We start from the raw sequence: 24,095 nt of genomic DNA, 5'->3' as shown, positions 1-24,095 counted from the left end.
CCATAAATTCGAACAAAAACAAATTAATTTGCACAATAATTTAAATGAATCGAACAAATAAATCGGGTTGGCTACTTTTGAATTATTTGAATAATTTGAATAATTCGTAATAAACATATTATTTTAAAAAATATATTTCCCATCTTTTAACATCATTAAGTTGAATTCCAATTTTTTTCCATTCAGTTTAAGAAAGATTCGTTTAATTAGAAATGGAACTAAGAATCTCTTTTAGTCTATCAAAAATAGTTTCCCGAATGACTTTTTTTCCTTTTAATTAGCAAAGTCGTAAAATTGGTAATGCTCCATCAACAAACACAAGTTCATATTTTTAAGTAAACATCGGAAATACGAGAATGTCGTATCATGTTTATGTTTATGTTGAATTCATAATGCATCAGAAATATTATTTTTATGTTTTTTACTTTTTAAAAATAGAAATGGTACATGATGAACATTATTTATACAGGATTTCATTGTAAACATTTTTTAGGGTTTTGGAGGACTAAATTGTAAACCTAAATTGTGAAGATGATACATCAGAAATTGTATTTCCAATGGAGGACTTTATCTAGAGATAATCTTATTCATGTTTATTTAGTACGATTTTTAGTCTATTGCTTATTTTAATCAAAACAAAGTTGTAAAAAAAAAAAAGACAAAGTTGTTCTTCTCAACCTATACTTTTCATAAAAATTTTAAACTCAAACTGAAATTGTGTTTTGTGAAATATGACTTACATGTAAAAGATTTTAAAAAGGCTCATTCTGATGATTTTGATTTTTTTTTATACTTGGTAACTTTTTTCTATAAGTTAACATGATCTTTACTTGCTGTCTTTATTTACGTTAACAAAACAAAAACTTGATCAAAAGTAGTTTTTAAGAAAACAATAAAATAAAGGTCTATAAAATATATCCTTAACTTATAAAAGATAAAACAGTAAAAAAATAATTTCAATAACTAAATTTTCCGCTAAGAGTTGAGGTGGCATGATTTGTGTGTGAATGAAAAAAAAAAAAGATGAAAGAGCATGACATTGTTTTTTTTAGGTTTAAAAATAATGAATTAATGAATTAGCGAGGTGAAACATAAGCACGGAGAAGTAGAAAAAACGGAAAAGCTGTGTAAAGTAACAGAGGCAGACGGAAGGAAGCGAAGCCTTGAACCCCGTGAGCTGAGCGTAACTGCTGCAGTTTATAATCCGTTCCTCTGCTACCCCTTACCATAACATAACCGTTCACCTTCACATTCATCTCCAATTCACAGCTCAATTTTCCTCTTCATTCTCTCTATTCAGCTACTGCTATAGGACTCATGCTCGTGTAGCGGAGAACATGGCTTCAATCTCCGCCGCCGAACTCAATTTTCTAGTTTTTCGTTACCTTCAAGAATCAGGTTCCTTCCGCTTCTTCTCTTCTCTTCTATTTTTTTTTTCTTCTTTTTGTGCTTCAAAATCTATTGATATGTGGTATACTTGTTTATTTCTCTTCTCTTTGCTCTATCTCTGTCTCTGTCTGTCTGTCTCTCTCCGTGTAAGATGTTGTCAATTTCCTAGTTTTTTTTTTCTCTTTACCTTCAACAACCAGGTTTGAATGCGCTGTCTTCATTCTGTGTTTGTGTTTCAATTTTTATTGATATGTCATATACTTGTATCTCCGTTTTTTTCTCCCTTTTTCTTTTGGGTGTGTGGGGTCTGGAAGATGTTAAGGTTTTAAATGTTTCGATGAGTATTGAGTCCTTTCTGTTTATAATTTGACATTTTCGAGCTTGTATGGGCATTTCAATGTTGTTCCAGCGGATTAGGGTTTCGTATTGCTAGAAAAAGAAAATTACTCACGAGGAAAAAAATCATCCTTCGCCTCTTTTTTGTTTGTTTTCTGGGTTGAAGATCTAAGAGGGCTGAAAATGGTTAGATCTGCTACGGAGAAAAATAGGTGTGGGGGTGTTTTGTTTTATCAGCTATGGTTTTTGATTAAGATACATTGAGACTGGAGTATATGTTCGTAATGATATGGTGCTGCCTTGTGTTTGGTATGGGTTGCAGTTCATTTTGTACCGATTGAGATGTGTATAGTGAATCAACATGATGCCTGTGACGAGCTATGATTATTTTCTGCTCCTACTTAAATATGTTTTAATCGTGGGTACTATAAATCATGAATTATATTGCAAAAAGATGGTAGGATTGTTGATTTAAAGGAGGCTTGATGAAGCTTTCATATATATGGAACTGAGTGCTCAAGGTAACTTTGAAAAGGACTCTTAGGTGGTTTGAATAATAAAATTTTGCTTGGTCTTTGGAGTAAATGTCACAGAACTGCATAACATGCGATATATAATGTTAGATATAAAACCATTCCATGACTTTTTACCAAACAGCTTTGTCATTTGGTTTTGGTTTTTTTTACTGTCATTTAATAAAAAAAACTGTCATATATGTTAAGATTATTGTTGACTTATGCTTTAAAAGTCATGCCTAAGGTGATTTCTAATTAGTTGACTGTGTAAAATCTCTACACTAATAGTGCATGTAAATTAATCTATTGAATGTTCACTTAATAGCCTAAGCTTTTGAGAAAGTTTGTTCTTGACATGGTATTAGAGCCTCTGTTCTATTTCCCAAAGGTTAGAAGTTTGATCTTTGTTATTCCCTTTGTTATAAATGAAATGCATTGTCTGTGCTTGAAGCTTATATGGCTCTCACCTTAAGTGGTTTGGTCCTGTCTATAAAAGCCCTAGTAAGGAGAGTAAATTAGATGGAGTGTAACCCCGATACAGGCTCAAAGAAGCTCATTATTTCAAATGTGTATGCAAGGAGGACCCAAAGGGAGAAAGGATCAAAGGAGAGTTTTCCAATGTAGATTAGTCATTGGCAAAGCCCGTGGATATTCCATACTGATAACATAGTTATCCCAAAAGGAGAGAAAAGAGGTACTAACTGGTTATCAGTATTGCGTGGAAATTGGGAAATGTTTTACAGAATACTGGTATAAGTGGATAAAGGCGGATTAGGTTGGAACTAAGTTGAATTTGGGACCCTTGGGAGAGTTTATGCCTCTTGAAGTGCCTAAGGGGAGTTTCTCTTATTGTTTTCTTCCTTGTTTCTACTGTAACCAGAGCTAATATCTCAGGATCTGGTCCTTAATTCCAGGTCTGAATATGTAAATAATATAGGGGTAAAGGGGACAAAAGGAAGATATCAGCGAAATCATTCAGAATAACTTTGGGGTCAATAGTTTTTTTTTATAGATATGATTTATGACAGAATGCTATGACATTGCTTGGTTTGGTCCATGTAGACACCCTCTTCTAATGGGAAAAGACTTGATTGTTGTTGTTACCTATACCTAGTAAAAGCTTTCGGGAGAGTTTGGCTTTCAAAACATCAGTCTGAATTTATTTTGTAGTGATAACAGTATGTTGTGCATTCATAAGAATTAGGAAAACTGGATGATGTTTGAGTGTATAGCATAATTTGTTTACTGGACAATAAAAAGTCATTCTTTCCATATATATGAAATTGCCATATAGCTTGCAACTGAATTGGTTTACTGGTTACTTGTGCGGCATCACTACTGCAGGTTTCACGCATGCTGCTTTTACTTTTGGTTATGAAGCTGGTATAAACAAATGCTCCATTGATGGAAATTTGGTGCCACAAGGTGCTCTTGTTACATTTGTTCAGAAGGGTCTACAGTACTTTGAGATGGAAGCCAACTTGAGTAATGTTAGCATTTTCTACTTTTTGTATTCTTGATTTATATCAACATAGCAATTATCCATTTGAGTAGACCTTTTAAGCTTTTATACCCTAGGTATCATGTTGATCAATGTTTCTTTTAAGCCTGCCAGTGTGATGCAGACCTGGAAGAAGATTTTTCATTCTTACAACCTTTGGATATTATCACAAAAGATGTGCATGAACTTAGGCAAATAATAAGTGAAAGAAGGAAAAAACTACAGAAGGAAAGAAAGAAAGAAATTGAAAAGGAGCATGAAGGAGAACGTGTACGGGCAAGAGAAAAGGAAAGACGTGAAAGGGAGAAGGAAGTTGAAAGAGATAAACGTGAAAGGGAGAAAGAAGTTGAAAGAGATAGACGTGAAAGGGAGAAAGAAGTTGAAAAGGAGAGACGTGAAAGGGAGAAAGAAGTTGAAAAGGAAAGGCGTGAAAGGGAGAAAGAAGTTGAAAAGGAAAGACGTGAAAGAGAGAAAGAACTTGAAAAGGATAGGGAGAAGGTAGAAACTGATAAAGAACGAGAACAACAGCATGGAGATCAGAATGTTAAAGACATGGTCATAGATCATGAAGATAGGATCCCTGTAAAGCATGAAGAGAATGGAGCAGTTGGAGGTAATGTGCTGTTCAGTGGAAATTGCTTACATTGTCTTTTGTAGAATATGTTTTTTCTGCATGTTTAGTACTTGTCTGCTTTTTCTTATTGAACTCTGTCCTAAATTCCTTTTCCAAATGATTTCATTTTGCTTTATCCCTTATTTTCTGTTCATCTTTACATGTTTCTATCATTGCTTGCTCTTTCTAAAATTTGTAATTTGTTTGCTTGAACATTATGGTTAGGTTATGAAGCAGGAGGAGTGATTTAATTACTAATAACTGATATTGTAGTTTGCTTGGAAATATGATTCTTTTAAAATAAGTAATTCCATTTCTTTGAAATTGCTTATCATAGTTGCGAGTGTTTTCACAACTAGAGTCCCTTGCCCCCAAATGCTGTTAATAGGAGTATTTCATTGTATGTTGCAGTAGTACACAAAAAAACAGACGGGGTCTATTTCAATTAATATTATTCTTTCATATTTTTCGTTTGCTTTAATAGGGCCAGAACCAATGGACATTTCTACGACATCAACATCTCAGCTATGTGAAATTCCTAGTTCATGTGTGACAATTTTGGAAGGTCATACATCAGAGGTTAAGTATTTCTTCAATGCTGCTTTTGTTTCTTAAATTTTCTTTTCATTTAGTGATATTTTTGTTAAACTCTCTGTTAACTTGCTTGCTCATAATCTGTTCTTAGGTGTGCGCTTGTGCATGGAGTCCTACAGGATCTCTTCTTGCATCAGGGTAGGCATCTAAATAAATGATTTCTTTTTATAAAAATATCCATTAAAAATGTGCATAACCTGATGGATAACGCGCATAATATTATTGTGTTGGTGCATATTGGATTCCATTTCTAATGCTTCCAATTTTCTTTGATTTCCTTTTTGATTGAGGAAAACTAAATGCATTGAGTTATTATTTTTTTAATTAAATCTGTTTGGAAACATTGTTTTTGGTTTTCAATTTCTGAAATTGAAAATTTTATCTTTTTTATGAAATGGAAGGTAAAATCAATATGAACTGTTTTAAAAAACTGGTGGTTTATGGAATCAGATTTTAATAGCATGTCAAAGTAGCCCCTGGCTGGTAGAGGGGCCTATTTAGTAGAGCAGTTTAGTGTAGTTGTGGTAGCTCACCCAATAGTGGGCTGAATAGCAGACACAGTGGATGGGTTGGCACTACTTTTTGATTCCAAAAATCCCTTTGAACGGAGACATTGGAGTTTTTTTGGGATTTCAATTAAAAAATGAATTCTGCAACTGTAATATTAGTGAAAATAGTAAGGAGGGCTACTATCATTTAGAAGATGATTATTAGTGATTTCCTATCTAGGAAAATTGTATCTGACTTTTGTTAGCATTGATTTCTATGTTTTGTTTAAGACATGTATGACTTTTTATTGTTAAATGAATAGTTTTGTGTATTTTTTTATCCTTTTTAAGAATTTTATATAAACTTTATAAAAAAAAGTTAAAATTGTGTTGCATCTTTGTAAAATTTTAAATATATTAAATATATCCCCAAAAGAGTTTTATATTATTTTTGTCCCTTTAAAGTTTAATTTTTTTAGGTCCTTGTTAGTTTATAAGGATAGATGGAAAACTAATGTGCATGGTGGTTTAACATGTGAATTTTACATTTAAAAGTGATTTGGTTAGATGCATAATTAACACTGTTAAAACCGTCATCCACCTAAGTTTTCCTCTTGTTATTATTACTAACAGTGACTTCAAAAATCTGTTTAAATTTTGGAAATATGAAAATAATACAAACAATTTTTTGGGAACATAATTAATGGTATTATTTCTGTTCATAAATTTCATTGAAGAACATTCAAACAGTTTAAATTATTTAATGGTATCCAATTATTAGTTACATTCCAACTATTTTAAGTGGTATCCAGTACCCATGCTTAACTATTACTGAAATAAAAGGCCAATGGAATCTCTATTTCTGTAGTTCTTTTGGCCATTTAACCCTTCTTTTTGAAGTTATAGATACAAAACTAGGCCTGGATTTTCTGTCCTTTTCTCAATCATAATTTTTGCATATGGGTTATGTAAGGTATGTATTGTCTGTGGTTGAGAATTTGGTAAACTGTAACAGACAGGTATTAAGATTAATATAAGTAATATGAATCTCGGAATTTATTCATTATGAAACTAACAAATTTTTTGCAATAGATGGAGGCAGTAGTACAGGTTATTTTTCGTCTGAATGTTTTGCTTTATGATATTAATGATATTCTTTCACTTTACCATGATCACTTGAATTTTTAGATCTGGGGATTCAACAGCTCGTATTTGGACAATAGCAGAAGGGAGATGTAAGCCTGGTTCACATAATGGCCCTTTGAGCGTGTTGGTGTTGAAGCATGTTAGGGGTAAAACAAATGAAAAAAGTAAAGATGTTACTACACTTGACTGGAATGTGAGTTCGGTTGCATATTATGATTTAAATCTAAGAAAACTACTTTCATTTTTGTTATTTACATGTTTAAATACCAAAGCTGTTTTTTTAGTTCACTGTTGTAAACTTGTGAAGCCTTCCCTCCTCCCCAAAATGTAGCAAGCTAGGTTATCAAACTTGAGAGTTTACATGAACTTGCGAAAAGTCCATAGACTTGAATTGTAAACTCCTTAGAGTTTACTTCATATAAAATAATTATTAAAACATCAAGTAATAAGATAATGAATGAATTAATTCCACAATAATGCAAAACATTAAACCTTAATAAAAAGGTAACAAGTCAAGTAGTTCATTACTATTAATCAACTTCAAACAACACCAATTAAAACATAAGTTAATGCAAGATACAAGTTAACATTTAAATAACTAAAAAAAGAGAAATATCTTCAAATCATAAAAAGATGATAGAGCTTCAAGAAATTCACAAACCACAATATTGTGGGGATAAGATTGTCGCTGTTTGCTAAGGAAGAACAAACAATAAACCAAGAAGGGGTGCAACTACGGTAACTGACACTGAGATGGGCATAGTAACTGACAAAAAATAAAGGGATGGTTATGAGAAGAGTAGCTCCATCACCGAAGCAAAGAGAAATAGCACATGGATGAGTGCCACATAGAACCCTAATCACAGGTCTTCTCCTCTCTTCCATTTTTTGAACACAAAGGGGGCATTGTTTAGAGTTAAAAAAAAAAGAACACTTGAACTTGCAAATTTGGCCACGATCCTATCGAGCCCACTCAAAGGATTCTACAAGCGAGTTACACAAAAAAAGGATAGTGGACATCTTCATGAGTTAGAACTTGAATTTGATAACCGTGATAGCAAGGGTAATATGCTATAAGATGCTATGCAAAATTTATTACAGCATAAATAAGATTTATTTACAAATGAAGAATCCTTCAAAACTAGACCTAAGAGTCGCCATTAGTTAAGCTAAAGTTGTAGGGACCACTTATTGAACCAAGTATAGCATACCAACTTTTTTGAACTCAACATTTTACATTTCTAAAGGGAATCCAATTTTAAAATCAGTTTTGATGATTTTTTAACCAAACTAATTTGGAATTATTGACTTGTATGATTGGTTTCCATCTTGTATCATTTTAAATTGGTTTTGGAAGGGTAAAAAATACCTCTAATAGTTCAAGGGTGTTGCCATCACTTGTATGCTCTCCAATATATTTTCTTTCCCGTCAGTAGAAAGAGCTAACTACTTTAATTTCTCCTCTATGTTTTGTAACTCACGTCCGTTGAACAGGGGAAGTTTGCCAAAATCATGACAATCATGGGTTTGGTTTGTCAGTTGATTAAGGTTTATAGGGGATATGTTATTATAATTCTTGTCAGGTTTGTATAGGTTATGTGAACATTGGGAAGATATTTGTTAAAAATCAAGACAATAGATAGAATTTTAAAATATTCCATAAAGTACTGATGTTTATGTATCTTTTTGTTTGAGAATATAAAGATTTTTTTCAAGATTATTATCTGTAATATTTGCTAGTAATGATTTATATCTTATGGAGAGTTCACTCTGGCCCTGTCTTACAGGGGGAGGGGACACTTCTTGCAACTGGTTCATATGATGGGCAAGCAAGAATTTGGACCACTAATGGTAGGTCATTCTTTGTATCCTTAGATTCTGTACTAGCCTTTAAGGAATTTTAATTGATGAGATAAAAGAACTAGAAGTTGCCATGGAGTCTTATTTTTGTAAGTATGCATTTGATTCCACAATCATGATAAAAAAGAAGTTCAATAGTATTTGCATGGTGTAAGTTGGTACAAGTCAGCAGCCTGTGCTTGACGGAGGATTTATAGTTATTAGTTTTTTGGTACAAGTCTACATTATTTTGGTGATTAACTCGTTATTTATTACATTCAATTAGAGAGTAATCTAAGCTGAGAGCTCACAGAACTCTATCCCTTTGTTAGTACCTGGAAATTGATTATTCTAAACTAATACCACTAGTGTTGTAATGCCAGTATTGTGGGTTGTTGATCTGGTAAATAGTTAATCATATAGTTGCTTGTGACACAATTGTTATTTTCTCTATCCAAAATGATTAGGGATGAACATGAATCGTATGTAATGTTTATTCATTCACAGAATTGTTTTAATAAATGTCAATCAGATTGATCTGTGTGCTAAGGATATTATACTTTTATCTTATACTTAGTAGTTTGTGCATGCATGAATATGCACTTATTTTTTAATGTGTCTTTTCTAGAGAATCCTCTATGGGTATTAATGTCTGATTTTTATAGTAGCATTCATTCTCTTTGGAAAAACATTGATTTCTACTTTTCATTTATTTAATTGGACTTTGGGTGTATTTGAATTTTCTTTAGGTGTTTTGACTCTGGTGCTATCTATGACTAGGTGAACTGAAGAGTACATTAAGCAAACACAAGGGACCAATATTCTCCCTTAAGTGGAATAAGAAAGGCGATTATCTCCTCACTGGAAGTTGTGATCAAACTGCAATTGTGTGGGATGTGAAAGCAGAGGAATGGAAACAACAATTTGAATTTCATTCAGGTGCAAATGAGGAATGAAGGGAAAATTCAATAAAAAGAGCTCTTAGTGAGAGTTTTCTCTACCATATTTATGAATGATTGTTTAATTTTGGGATTGATATGTTGTTTAGGTCCCACACTTGATGTTGATTGGCGCAACAATGTGTCTTTTGCCACTAGTTCCACAGACAATATGATATATGTTTGCAAAATTGGCGAAACCCGCCCTATAAAGACTTTTGCTGGACATCAGGTTTGTACATGAATTCTTATTTTGTGGAACTATGTTATAAGTGGAAATCTTTCAATGCTAACTTACACCCTATTGGGAAGAAAGGTTCATCCCATACATTCTATGCTAGTTAAATATATCCAACAAAGTTAACTAAATACATTAGTTCAGTTGATCACTGTGTGCTGCTACTTTCAAGATGAATCTTGACTTTGAGTTGCTCTACTATTTCATTATTATAATTGTAGAAATAAAGAGCAAATCCTATATAATCAAGAATATCTAAGTTATAAATGTATTATTAGAAATGCTTTTATTTATTTCCGTATCATATTTATTATTAGAGGATATCAAATGTCCCCTATTATTGTATTGGTTTCTTTTTCTCAATATGAATAAAACATTTGTATTGTCTCATAAACACGATTTTGGTTCAATGTCTCGATCTTCCCTATAGTTTAGCATGGTATCCAGGGCCTTTTTCAAAATTGTATTAATCCCACTAGGCCAACTGTTTTTAAAGGATTAGAGGTATTTTTTACCCTTCCAAAACCAATTTAAAATGATACAAGATGGAAACCAATCATAAAAGTTGATTTTTCTTTTTGTCAAAACTTTCTCCCAAGTTTGCATTCATTATTCTAGCTCTACTTCCAACTAGTTCTTCGGCGAAGTTTTGGTGACCACCATTTTCTTTGCCAAACACAAGGTTATTGAAGTTTACTACTCCCCATTATGAAAATCTAAGTTATCATTGGATTTCCTCCATACATTATACTTGTTTGTCCTTGTTATCTTTTGTTCCCATTCCTAGGTCTCCAAGTAAAATTTTATCTCACGTAAAGTGGGAACAAGTGATGATTGATGAGATGTGTGCCTTTCAAAGTAGTGGTAGTTGGAAGTTGGTTCCTCATCCAATAGACAAATCAATTGTTGGGTGTCGGTGACCAAGATTATATTATAGGCTCTTTCTTTCATGTTACCAAATGACATCGATTTTACTTCTCTTTTCCATTGCATCTATTCACCACTGGACTCTGTTTCAACTTGACATAAAAAAGTGCCTTTTTACATAGTGATCTTGATGAAGAAGTCTACATGGGGTAATCTTCTGGTTTTGTTGCTCAGGGGAGACATATAATGTGGTACGTCGTCTATGTAGGTCTTTTTGGATTGCCATCATACCATGCATGGTTTGGGCATTTTTGGATTGTCATCCAACACTGTAGAATGATACAAGTGAGGCTGATCATTCTTTATTTTATTGTTAGTCTCCCTAAGGATTTGTCTATCTCATTGTATATATGGATGACATTGTTATCACAAACAACAAGAGGGTATTGTACAAAAAACATTATCTTGCTACAAAAGATCTTGGATACCTGAGTCATTTCCTTAGTATAGAAGTTGTACAATCCAATGATGGATTGGTCATATCTAAGAGACATTCTAGAAGAATCATGGATGTTAATTGCTAAGCCTGTGGAAACACCAATGGATTCAGATGACAAACTTTTACCCAACAAAGGATAATCGTTTTCTACTAAAGGGAGATACAAAACGTTAGTTGCAAGGTAGTTTAAATTGAGATTGTGGTTAGGATCGTGGAGGGTTCACAAAATCGTAAATTGTGGGAACTTAACACGGATTGGAGATTTTTACTTTCTACAAAAGTATGGTGCATACATACACTCACAATCCCTCTGAAAATAACGTAAATAATTCAAACAAAACCAATCACTTTGTGAAAGCGGAAACTAACCATGACTTGTGACTACAATTGCTTTTCGGCGAGCAAGGAGATGCAAAAGAAACCACACGCGGGTGAAGAAATGAAACAAAATGCATGTAGATAAAGCAAAAATGAAATACACTAGGTGTCGCACCAAACTAAAACCACACACAAATAAAGAAACAAAATCGCACCAAGCATCACACTACACCAGAATAGGAAAAGGTGAAGACCTCATGTAGAGTTGAAGACGAAGCCATTTTTTTGTATGTGAAGAAGAGGGAAAATCATTCTTTTATTGGGCTTGAAATGAACAAAAACTGCTGACTTGAATCGTTGACCTAAAACAAAGCTCAGTGGCATCGTTAGTTTGATTTTATGCTACAATCCCACTGATATTGCATTGTTCTGATCATGCATAGGCACTAAAACAAGCACAAGGTTCAAAATTGTGGAATCGTACGATTCCACGATCTAACTCTCAATTTTGACTATATGGTTAGTTGGTAAGCTAAATTACCTCAATGTGACTCATCCTAACTTTGTGGTGAGCGTAATGAGTCAATTTTCAAATTCTCCTTATCAAGACCATTGGGATGTAGTAGTGTGAATCCTAATGTATGTTAAAAAGACTCTAAGAAAAGACCTCATTTATAAAGATAAGGAAAATACTCAAATTGTTAGGTATTATGATATTGACCAGGAAGGATCACCAACCAATAGATGCTGCACTTTGGGGCACTGTGTTCTTGTTCGTTGTAATTTAATATGGAAAAGTTAGAGACAAAATGTTGTAGCAATATCAAATACAAAAGCACGCCCCACTTTGGGGTACTATGTTCTTGTTGGTGGTAATTTAATATCGTGAAAAAGAGACATAATGTTGTAGGAATATCAAATACATGGCAATGACATTGGTCACTGTGACCTCATATGGCTAAAACAACTCTTCAAAAAGCTTAATATTGAAGAAAGTTACAGAATGCATCTTATATGTGACAACAAGGCATTATTACACATTGCCTCTAATCCTCTCTTCCATGAGAGGACCAAACTTTTTAAGGCTCACTGTCATTTCTTAAGAGAAAAATGGAGTCTTGAGACATCATTAGATTTGTCAATTGTAGTAATATGTATATGTATGATATTAAAAATGTTTTGATTTATTCCCATATAATATCTTTATTATTAGAGGATGTCAAATCTCTATTTATTATTTTGATTTCTTTTTTTAATTTAAACAAAAACATGTGTTTCCTCAGAAACATACAATCAGCTCTCTCTCTCTCTCTCCCATATAGTTTAACAACTTGTATTTTTTTTGTAATTTGGTCTTGATCAGGTAAAATCCACTTAACCAGATTATAGGGTTTACTTGTTTGCATTTTACGTCATAGTTTTTTGACTGAGGTTATTAAATCATCAAAGATCTGAATTTTATCTGTTGAGTGTTTGGAAAGCCAGTAGTTAGAGATATTTCTTTACATTACATCCGCTAATGACCTTACTGCATTTTCAGGGAGAAGTTAATTGTGTCAAATGGGATCCGACTGGTTCATTGCTGGCCTCATGTTCTGATGACATCACAGCAAAGGTAATAGTTGACCACTTAGTAACTAACCTCGTGATCTTATTATTTAATATTGGGGAAAACTCATGTCCCATTTTGATGAGAGAAAAGGCTGAAATAGTTTATGAAAGTAGAGGGCATCTCTTGCTGGTTTTATGAGATTCAGTTAAACTCAATTTTACATTCTAAGGTGATATCAGTACCTATCCTACTTTTGTTATTGGACCACCTACCATATAACTAACAGCAAGTCCAATGGTGTGTGTAAGCGGGTATTTTGGGAAAAAACTAAGTCTCACATTGACTAGAGAGAAAGCTAGAGAGTATATATATAAGTGGAAGATAACTCTCACTTCACAAATCAATGTTGTAGGATTGAGTTAAACATAAATCTACACTCCTAGATCTATGTTATTATCATACTAATTATATTATTTTGTCTGATACTGCAGGCAATTGTTTTGATATTTTTATAAAATTACTTATTGTCTGAAATTTGAAGTCATCTTTGATAATACAGTATGTTGGTTTGATGTTCTTGTTTGGATTGGTTGTGTTGTGATTGTTTTGTAGATATGGAGTATGAAGCAGGATACATATCTTCATGACTTAAAGGAGCATTCCAAGGTACCCTGAGTTTTGTCTGTTTTCCTGTGTCTTCCGTTTGTGTCTGCATATTGTAATTTGCCATTTTAATTCTTGATGTGTTATGCATGTTGTGGGGAAAACTAAATAATTTGCTTTGTAGGAGATATATACCATCCGATGGAGCCCCACTGGTCCTGGTACAAATAATCCTAATCATAAACTTGTTTTGGCCAGGTAAGTTAGTTTCATGGTGAAATTAGGTTCTCCAGTTGTGATTTACATACATGCATCTGTGTATGATTTCTCCAAACTTAGAATGTTGTTTTACTCTGCTTCTGGATCCCTGAATCCTAGTCGATGGATGTGGACTTCATTTCTTCAGTCCGTAATGATGTTTTATCTTGTATGTTGCCTTTGGCAGGTTGCTGATTCCAATTGATTATAATTGTGTTCACTTAGTGTTATACTGTTTTGCCTCTTTGATTGACCATCCCTAAATTTCAAATTCTTTAACTTAAACAAGGTTTACATTCTATATATTTGACTGCTGTAGAGAATTTGTTAAAGTACTCTTTTAAACTTTTTGTAAATTATTCCCCTCTTGACAGTTTGATTATGATGATGGGTGCCTGCTTGCTATTTTTTCTTTTGTTGGATACTTTTTGGAATTTAGTTTTCATTTTAAAAACATTGCAGTCATCTTCCATTTTTGCAGTGCTTCATTTGACTCAACTGTAAAGCTGTGGGATGTAGAACTCGGGAAACTTATCTACAGCTTGGATGGACACAGGTACCGTTTTTATAGCTGAAATTTATTTATTTGAGGGTCTTCTGAGCTCTAGTTTATTCTTACGTAAGGGTATTCTGTGAATATCAGCCTCTTTTCATTCTCAGTTTCGAAGTTGTAGACTGAGAGGAGGCTGATCAACATTTAATCTAACCTTCAATTTGAAGTTTCACCAATGCAAGACCTTTATAAACACCTTTTTGTTTTGAACACTGTTTTTAAAACAATTCCACACTAAGCAATAAATTTCCCGTCAAAATTCTATTTTCGAAAATTGTTTCCAGAATATAAACGTTAATAGAACAATCACTTCCAAATATTCTCGCACAATAAGCGAGGCCGTGAGTTTTGTTTCCCTGATATGTCTATTTGATTCTACAGGCATCCCGTATATTCTGTTGCTTTTAGTCCCAATGGTGAGTATTTAGTTAGCGGGTCTCTTGACCGATCCATGCACATATGGTCATTGAAAGAAGGCAAGATTGTCAAGACATACACGGGCAATGGAGGCATTTTTGAGGTCTGTTGGAATAAGGAGGGGGATAAGATTGCTGCATGTTTTGCCAATAATACAGTTTGTGTTTTGGATTTCAGAATGTAATATCTATGAAGGACTAGTAAATTAAATTATTTCTTTTCCACCCTTGAGATGAGATCGGTGGAAGTGTATTTTGAGTGGGTGGGTAGGTTACCCATTTTAACCATAGTTGTAGGTATAACTCATTGTTCGTGGATCCTGTTGTAATTTGCTATAACTTAAAGTAAAATGTAGTTTGTAGGAGTGTATTCTTAATAAGCAAAATGTATAGATTTAGAACATCCTGCACAAGTATCGGTTGACTTGTGTATTGTGTCTACTTACCTTTCTTGCATTTTAGGCCCCTTTGATCCTTTAAGGTAACTTATGAAGGAAATGCGGAAGGGAAAGTTATTGGTAAATAATATCGTGTTTAACAGCTCGATAAAAGGAAGGAGGAGAATTAGATTTCCCCGCGGGCGCAACGAAGTATAAACTTTATTTTTGGTGGGACGCGTAGCAGCACTAAACAATTATTCTGGGGTCCTAGACCACCATTTCATCGATACTGTAGATGACACGGGAACGTAATAATAAACTAGAGCATTAGATGTCAAGTAATAAAGTAATAACAAGACGTCTCTAATACGTTCAAGGGTCAGAAAAGGAATAGATTAAATTATTGAGTAATGAGATGTAAAGAACTGAACCAGGAGCAACGTGTTACCCAATACACAACCCAATCCCACTAAGACCTCATTATACAGTTGAGGCTGACTCGGAATGATTAGTATCTTGATGTTTTTTAGATGACAGTTGTTTATTGACAATTATGAATGGTGAGGAATAGCAAGGATTTAAGTAACAATTACATATATAATTTTATAGATTATAAGTGACATGTTAATATACAATAGGAATTCGATCTTGAATTTTAGAACCTGTGCATCTCTTAGTACGTTAGCTGCTATTGCATCCAAAGCTAATGTCAGCAAAAGCAGCAAATCTGGTGCTTCTCTTTTAGAAGAAAGGAACTTTATGTAAAAAAATATAATAAATTAAGTTCACCAGTAATCACCACATGAACACGAACCGTTCTCAAAGTGGTGGAACCGATTCCGGTCTCTCATTATTATTTTTCGGCCAGAGATCTTGGACATCATCTTCATCACGGCATGACAATCCAAACACACTCGAAGGTTCTTTATAATCTTAATTGTGGTTCCTGGACTGGTACTTAAAAGCCCAAATGCTAAGGCAAGCTTCTCACTGTGAACTTCCAACGATTGCTCTTTCTGTTGCTCCCCTATATCATGCAATACAACATCTATTTTTGGGGTATAACCGAGTGCCTTGAGCCAACAATTCATTTCCTCGAGCATCGAATATATATCCTTGCTTCGCCGGTGTCTTAAATCACCAGCAAGAAACTCGTGCACCCTGTTGTCAACTTCAATTGAACTACAACCAGGTTCCTTCTCAACCCCACTCCCTTTCATAAATGATCTGACCTTAGCCACACCATCCCAGTTACGAGCAGCAGCATACATGTTAGAGACAAGGACACAAGTCCCTGAAGTAGCCAAATCATTACTCACAAGAAACTTCGCAACCTCCTCTCCCAAAGAAACATCGTTATGGATTCTACAAGCCCAAAGCAAAGTCCCCCACAGGACAGGATCAGGCTCAACCTCCATGCTTCTCACAAGGTCATAAGCTTCTCGCACACGCCCAGCACGGCCAAGAAGATTAACCATACACCCATAATGCTCAACCTTTGGTTCCATCTCATACCTATCCCTCATCAAATCGAAAACCTCCCATCCTTTGCCAACCAAACCAGCATGTGCACATGCAGTCAAAACAGCAACAAAAGTAATATCTGAGGGTCTCACTCCAACACAAAGCATCTCATGAAACAACTGCAATGCCTCATCACCAAACCCATGTATGCCATACCCCATAATCAACGAATTCCACGCCACCACATCTTTTCCCTCCATCCCATCAAACACCTTGCGCGCATCATCCAAACCCCCACATTTGCAGTACATATCAACCAACGCAGTGCCCACACGTAAGTTTACCTTGACCCCAACCCCAACACCATTATTCTCAACATACGAATGCACCCACCTACCACACTCCAACGCACCAAGCTGGCCACAAGACGACAAAACTGCCAACACAGTTATCTCATTGGGCCTAACCTTCTTACCCAGCATTTCCCTAAAAAGCACCAAAGCCTCATTCGGACACCCATGCTGAGCATACCCATCAATCATCACGTTCCAACACACCACATCCTTCACCCCCATCTCTTCAAACAACAACCGCGCCTCTCGGAGCATCCCATGTTTTGCGTAGCAAGTAAGCATGGCAGTCAAAGAAACCAAACTCCTCTCAGGCATTGCGTCAAACAGTTTCTGCGCGGACACAACATCACCGCCTCGTGCGTAGGCATCAACGAGGCTCGTGGAGACGTAAAGGTCGGAACTTAGACCCAACTTAACGGCGTGAGAGTGAACGACTGTGGTGGGTTCGAGGGTGCAACCTTTGAGGAGGGAAGAGAGGGTGAAGGCGTTGGGTTGAACGTGGTGGGCTAGCATTTGGGCGTAGTAAGAGAGGGCGCAGTCGCAGAGACCGGAGTGGGCATGGGCGTTGATGATGGAGGTCCATAGGAAGACGTTAGGGGCTGGGGTGAGGTTGAAGAGGGTGACGGAATGGTGGAGGAGGCCGAGGGAGGTGTAGGAGCGTTGGAGCTTGAAGTTGAGGATTGGGTGGTGGTGGAGGCCGCGACGGAGGAGTGCAGCGTGGATTTGGAGAAGGTGGCTTATGGATTTAGATTTGTCGATTAGGAGGGCGAGGTTATCCACCTGACCAGAGGCTGACGTTGCCGAAGGTGGTGCCGTCGTGAATACACTCACTTGGATTGGGCTCATCTTTCTTTATACACCACTTCACTCCCACACATTGCATCTGTGCCCATTTTAACTGCTTGTTCGCCCAAATTCTATTATTATTTAGATAATTTATTATTTTGGAAAATTTTCCCAAATTGACTTTCACAAAATTTATTCATGACATCGAACTTTCGGATCCCAATATATTTTTCTAAAAGGATTTTATTATTTAATAAATTAAAAGGTTTGTTCAATTTGGAACGTTCTTACACTTAAGCAGTCTACCCACCTTTAAGGTGTAGAATTTCACCTTTTCAATCAAACTCTCACTTACTCAAAATTATTGATATGGGGAATTTCTTTTAAAATTATAGAAAATAAATAGATCATGTTTGAAAAATAAAAGAAAGAGTGTTACTGAGTTTACTATTATTTTTTTTATAATTAACTGAAATCGTATTTTAAAAGAATAGTTTTAATTTTTTTTCTAGTATTAAATAAATTGTGCATGTTAAACATAGCTTCATCTTTTATGTAAAATGACAATAATATTTAAAGTCAACTTTTTGAAATTTTTAGCGGGTTTTAGTGTTAGAAGAACAAGAAAACAGCACAAAGAAAACATGGGAGCATCTCATGACTTTTGAGAATCATGTATAATTTGATTTGCATTCCAAATTTCAATCGAACATCAGGTTCCTTGCCTTGCCCGATAGAAAGTTGGGCTATATGAATTTAATTGAAGAGCTGTTTCGTGCATCCATTAAATAGGTGAGCTCTTTCTGAAACATACTGAAGTTGTTTAATTTTGGAAAATACATTTTAGAACGTATCATATACGTTCCAGAAAGTTTGTTTTGATTTTTTTTTTTTATGAAAAATGTTTTCTAGAAAGTTTTCATAAAAGAGTTACTAAAAAAAAGGATAAAAAAGTCTTCTTAAGAATTAATGGGTGTAGGATGAATTTTGATATGGTGTAAGAAGAAACACCGTGATGGAAGTTGGAAACCCGCATGCATATGCATGGTTGTTGCATTCTGCACCCATGTTTTAAACTCGCACCCCTATGGAGGTGGTGGAATGTAAACCAATTTTACATATTTGTAAACTAATTTTCTTTTCCCTTTCTCCCTCATTTCATCTTTTTCTTCTATTGTGCACCCCCATTTTCTTTGCCTTGCTCGTGTTTGTGTGTTATAGGCTTGCCGAAACAACATTATTTAACTTAAGTCTCAAAGACTTAAGTTAAATAATTTTGAAATCTCTCGTTTCCAAATTGAGGCAGCGGTGTTTAATAACAAGTTGTTGCTATTGTGCAATAATAACTATGAAATAAGGGTTTTTATTTTAATCTTTGTGAAAAATTGACACCGCATATAAATAATTAAATAATTTCAAATTTTTCTTTGTAGTAAATCTTTTGTTGGTCTCTATGCAATATTTTCAACTGATAAATAGTTCACTATAATCATTGGATTGTACTGTGAAATCTCTACCGCTCAAGCAATATGTCCTTTTAATTCAACGAAGTTATTTGTTTAGAGAAAATAAAAGTCATATTGGCTTTAAGTTTTACTCATGGTGGAATGAAACCATAACATTTCCATCTCTCAATATTTTTTTAATTATTTATACATATCTTAACTTTTTCTAGTAAATCAATACTATACTATATATTTTTTCCTATATTTAATCCCAACTTATGAAGGTTTACACAAGAGAGATTTCTCATTAATCTTTATATATTTCATCGTGACTTATGATAGACGAGAAAATTGGGAATGAGCATATTCGACAAACCTATCAATCAATTCAATATAAGAATTTTGAATAGTATTAGTTGAATTTCCGCAATTTTTTAATTAGATTCATTCTACCTTAACTCACCTTAATTGAGTTAGATTGATTTGGACAACTGGGTTATAAGTTTTGAATTTTCCCCTCAAATTTATAACTTCAAAATAAATTTTTATATATAATATTTTTTAAAGATAAACTATATTATTTAATATCTAAACAATTAAATAATTTAATATTGTTATAATCACTTACACTTTTTTGGTTGAATTGGTTTTTGAATTCAACAAATAGAAATCTTAATCTAATCTGTGAAAGATTAAGTCATATTGGATTGAGTTAAATTTGGAATTATAGAATCTAATAAAGAGCCCTACAAAATCAAATAAAGAAAAAAAAAATCAATTCTTCTTAAACCTTATACAATTATATTACGAATGATCATATTTAACATAATTACATATTTAGGATTTTAACTCAAGACTACTTTATATGATTCTGTATTCATTCATTCATAATCTATGTATTTTGGTAGTAAAATGATATGTGATATGGGGAAACACAGAGATACACAGGGAGTGGAATGAGAACTCCATTACAATTAGAGAAGGATGGCATGTGGAAGTTAGTTCATGCTACGGTAACCTTGGTTCTCCATATTTATCTGTCAAGAACAATAGGAACACTCCTGTAGTTAAATTTGAGTAGGCAAAGTCCTGGAACTAGTCGTTTATTATTTTCAATCTTAACTTTTGTCTATCTATCTTAAACTCTTCTTTTCCTAATCATATATATCTTTTTCTTTTTTCCCTCTTTCTCCCAAGATGCATATAACATACACTCTCCTTATTAGGTGTGATAAAAAACAAAATCTTTGTTTATGATTACTGAGATATTATTCAGCAAGTTCCTGCGCCAATGCTTTGGTTTGGGCGGTGAGCATGGCGAGAGGAGAGTGGTCTAGTAGCTCCTGCTGGGCTAGTGCGAGATTGATGCATATATATTATTATTGTCACATGTGAGGCACATTCGTTTGCTTTATAGTTTTGATCACGTGCAGTGTTACAACTTTGAGCAGCATTATGCCCCACAAGAGGAAAGATTATGCAGCGTACTGTTACCTTTCCTTCCATCTATTCTTGTTCTGGTATTGCATGGATGTTAGGGCTGATTTCAACGTCTACCTTCAAACTCACCAATTATGAGGCACTTGTGTTTTTCTTGATTTTGGAAGCTTTGGACGTTGTCCCTGCATTATTAGATACCAGAATACACTACTGTTTCAATATGCTGCCACGTCTTACCCGTTCTGGGAAAGAAAACCCTACATTCCATATATATTAAAATGGGAAAAGGATGGAATAGTTTTAAAATTTGATATTTTTCCAGAAGACTCATCTCTGTTCCCTCCACCCTCAACTTGGTTTTGTGACAGTCTGTCTCTTCGATATTGTGCCTATCGAACTTGGTGAAAAAGGTCAAAAGTCAATACTTTGGTGGAATAGGAAAAATAGCAATAACAAGAAAAAAAAAAGTTGTGGTATTAAACTAAAGGGTGGTAACAAAGTTCTTTGGTATTAAAATTACAACAATATCCTTACATAATCATATTCATAAGAAAAATATTATTTTGACACCCACTTTTGCATTGCTCCAAATTACACCTTTCAAATAATAGAAGTTATGAAATGTAAAAGGATATTTTTTTCATTTGAAGAGGTGTAATTTAGAGTAAGAGGTGTCAAATTATCATTGCTCTATTCATAAAAAGTTAAGTAATGCACACTTAATCAGATAATTAATATGAATGATGGTATAATTAATATGAATGATAAAGTTCATCATTTAAAAGTAACATACAAATGTCACATCTCTATTTGATTATTTGATGAGTATATTTTTAATTATATTTAGTTTGATTTTCTTGTACTAGAATTGAAAATAGATTTCCTATTTTAAATAAAATTTACTTAGTTAAGATTTTTTTTATTAACAAATAAAAAATATATTAAATAAAAAGAAAAAGAAATTTAAGCCAAAGAGATACTATCTTTTTAGGCTCAAAATCATCCAACTTACAAAATCACTCCTCCTTAAAAAAGTTATCATTCTCAGTATCACTGAAGTAACAAAATTTAGCATAAATAGTTGTATATGACCATCAACGAAAAAATTTCATATGAAAAGATTCTCTACACGCATCCTATTAACCCATCATAAAAATCAGATATATAAGGAACTGAATATTATTATTAAAGCGTGTTTTATCCTCTTTTGTGGATTTCTACCGTTAGCGGTGACAATCCCTCCGTCTCTAAAAGAGAATCTATATTTACATCCTTGTTGTTTTGTATGTTGTCAAATGCATTGTTAGGAAAGTATCATTTGTGGAGAAAACCTTTATATATATGTTGCAAAAAAAGCTTACCAACGGATTTAATGTTCTGCTGCTCCATGTTATATAATCCAACCTTAATTGTATTTCATCAAAAACATTAGTAGGAAGATACACAACCACATACATAGGAAAGGTAAAGAAAAAACCACAATTCATCATAAGCTAGCAAGCTACCATGATACCTATACGAAGCATCTAAATCTCAAGTATTCGAGTACTACTTCCTATTATTTTGTCCAATCCTACAATATATATGTTTTCTCATACATTCGTATCAGGATTAATTTGACTTTCATTGAGATTAATAGCTAAAATTTGGATTTTAAGCATATTCTTTCACTTTTCTTATTTCTAATTATTTGCAAAGATTTGTGTCTTGATGATAACATTCAAATGAAGAAATAATTTCAAAATTCAATCATATCCTTTACAAAGATATTCTTCAATTTTTTTACAAAGATAAGCCTCTACATTTTTTACTTGATTTGGAGAAAATCTTCTTCAATATCTTTCGCAAAAGATTTCATTATGCTACGCTTAGTTAATAAAACTCCAAATTGCATATTTGAAACAAGACTGAAAACAAATCATTTAAAAGGTGAGCGAGAACAAAAATATGGAACAAATTGGAAAGATAAGGCAATTTGTAAGTACAAATGAGGTTTGGGAGTTGCACAACACACTCTCTCCTTGGTCTCCCTTTGTATAGTTGAAATTTCATTTTTTAGTTGAAATTTCATTTTTTCTTCCATCTCTTTTTACAAAATTTATCTCCTTCCTTTCTCTACACCAAGACACCACTTAAAGTCATCATTTTTTAGGACCCAATACAAATCTTTTCTACCCTCCATTTCTAGAGCGACTAAAGTATGAGGAGCTTCTACTTTTCTCCTAAAATCTCTTCATCTCCCACACTCGATATCTCTATATTTCAAGACAAGTTCTCATTCTACTCTTGTTTTGTTGTAAATAAAATTTTATTGAGATTTTTGGGTATTGTACCTTTGTTCATGATGCAAAGAGAAGTTATTTATTAACTTGCTTTCTACCTCTTTTTGTAATGTTTTATATGAAGTTACAACCTAACTCTAAAAAGAAGTTGAATAAAACTGAAGACTCTTTTTAGTGAACATATAAAATGACATGTTAGTCAACTCATTTGTCTCATCCTCTAGTTCCTCTGCTACAACACTTTCAAACATGGATGTAGTCACCCAATATCATAACTCTAAAGTCTGTCTATCCACCCTTTGATTCTTGCGCGATGTGTGACTTTCTGTTGTTTGGGAGTTTGATTGACTAGAGATTCATAATTCTATCAGTAGTTACATCCAATCTAGATATATTTATAAAGAAAGACTCAAAAGATGATACACCAATGACAAAGGCTATAATTGAGGGATCATAGATAGAATGATCATTCTAATCGAGACGTCCCATGAGTAACAACAATATTTAATCTTCATAAAATTTGTGTTTATATTTTTATCTATATAGAGTTTTGGTGATGAAAACATTACTAACACTACAACAAAATCATTAAATAGAAACTAGTTTTAGAGACCAAAATAATTAATTAGTATTTGATTAAATTAGAGACCATTTTATAAACTAAAAAAAATTATTGGGATCTAAAATAATTTTTATTATTAATAAAAATTTATAAAATGGTTTATTGTAATATCCTTTTTGAATGATTAAAACTTCTTTTAACATCCTTTAATAAAATTCATATAATGTTCTACAAGTTGATGATGTACCCTACACAACCATCACTCATTTTTGTATGATTCAAAAGTATCAAATATAGCCTTTTGTGCTATATGATGTACAATGTGAATTATAAACAAACACAAAATATCTCACTTTTAAACACTAAAACCTGTTAAAATTTTAAAACTACAAATTTTTAAAAGAATGTTAACATCATCTTTAGGAGTTTGGATAGATTTGGACTCCATCCATTTTTGAATTTGGTATTGTTGTGGTATTTTAGAATAATAGAAAAAGTTTACCTATGAAGTTCGATATAGTTTGGTTTATGCAATTTAGTGGGTGAAGAAATAACATACATTTTTTTTTTTGGTTTTGCACTTTTGTTACAACAAGGTTGATTGTTTTTCTCTTTGGAAAAAAAATTTGAATTAAAGTCCTCTTATATATAATAAATAAGTTTAAGAATATATAAATATAAAAAAATCATAAACTTGTTATATTAAAGTTTTCCGTTGAA

At 33.4% G+C, this 24,095-nt stretch overlaps 2 protein-coding genes across 2 annotated transcripts; one reads left to right on the top strand and one right to left on the bottom strand.

Annotated features, from left to right (window-relative positions):
- Positions 1–1,073: 1,073 nt before the first annotated feature.
- On the top strand, positions 1,074–15,119 carry LOC137808265 (WD40 repeat-containing protein HOS15). The gene is made up of 14 exons (XM_068609294.2): positions 1,074–1,398; positions 3,585–3,730; positions 3,856–4,354; positions 4,839–4,933; positions 5,040–5,086; positions 6,625–6,775; positions 8,370–8,433; positions 9,202–9,360; positions 9,470–9,591; positions 12,822–12,896; positions 13,446–13,499; positions 13,621–13,694; positions 14,176–14,250; positions 14,629–15,119. The coding sequence occupies exons 1-14, from the start codon at positions 1,338–1,340 to the stop codon at positions 14,846–14,848; spliced, it is 1,842 nt and encodes a 613-aa protein (XP_068465395.1). The 5' UTR covers positions 1,074–1,337; the 3' UTR covers positions 14,849–15,119.
- Positions 15,120–15,418: 299 nt separating this feature from the next.
- LOC137808264 (Tetratricopeptide repeat (TPR)-like superfamily protein) lies at positions 15,419–17,917 on the bottom strand. The gene has a single exon (XM_068609293.2). The coding sequence runs from the start codon at positions 17,704–17,706 to the stop codon at positions 15,829–15,831; it is 1,878 nt and encodes a 625-aa protein (XP_068465394.2). The 5' UTR covers positions 17,707–17,917; the 3' UTR covers positions 15,419–15,828.
- Between the last annotated feature and the right edge of the window lie 6,178 nt (positions 17,918–24,095).

The sequence above is a fragment of the Phaseolus vulgaris genome, chromosome 3 (assembly GCF_051622355.1).
Source record: "Phaseolus vulgaris cultivar YP4 chromosome 3, ASM5162235v1, whole genome shotgun sequence".
NCBI classification, from domain to species: Eukaryota; Viridiplantae; Streptophyta; class Magnoliopsida; order Fabales; family Fabaceae; genus Phaseolus; species Phaseolus vulgaris.
The sequence above is the reverse complement of the archived record's forward strand: the minus strand, read 5'-3'. Positions and strand labels throughout refer to the sequence as shown.

Bases quoted from the DNA above. Each gene is read 5' to 3' on its own strand.
- LOC137808265 (XM_068609294.2), top strand. From the start codon at position 1,338: ATGGCTTCAATCTCCGCCGCCGAACTCAATTTTCTAGTTTTTCGTTAC. The intron at 13,500-13,620 runs GTACCCTGAGTT...TTTGCTTTGTAG, and splicing joins ACTTAAAGGAGCATTCCAAG to GAGATATATACCATCCGATG. The intron at 14,251-14,628 runs GTACCGTTTTTA...TTGATTCTACAG, and splicing joins TACAGCTTGGATGGACACAG to GCATCCCGTATATTCTGTTG.
- LOC137808264 (XM_068609293.2), bottom strand. From the start codon at position 17,706: ATGAGCCCAATCCAAGTGAGTGTATTCACGACGGCACCACCTTCGGCA.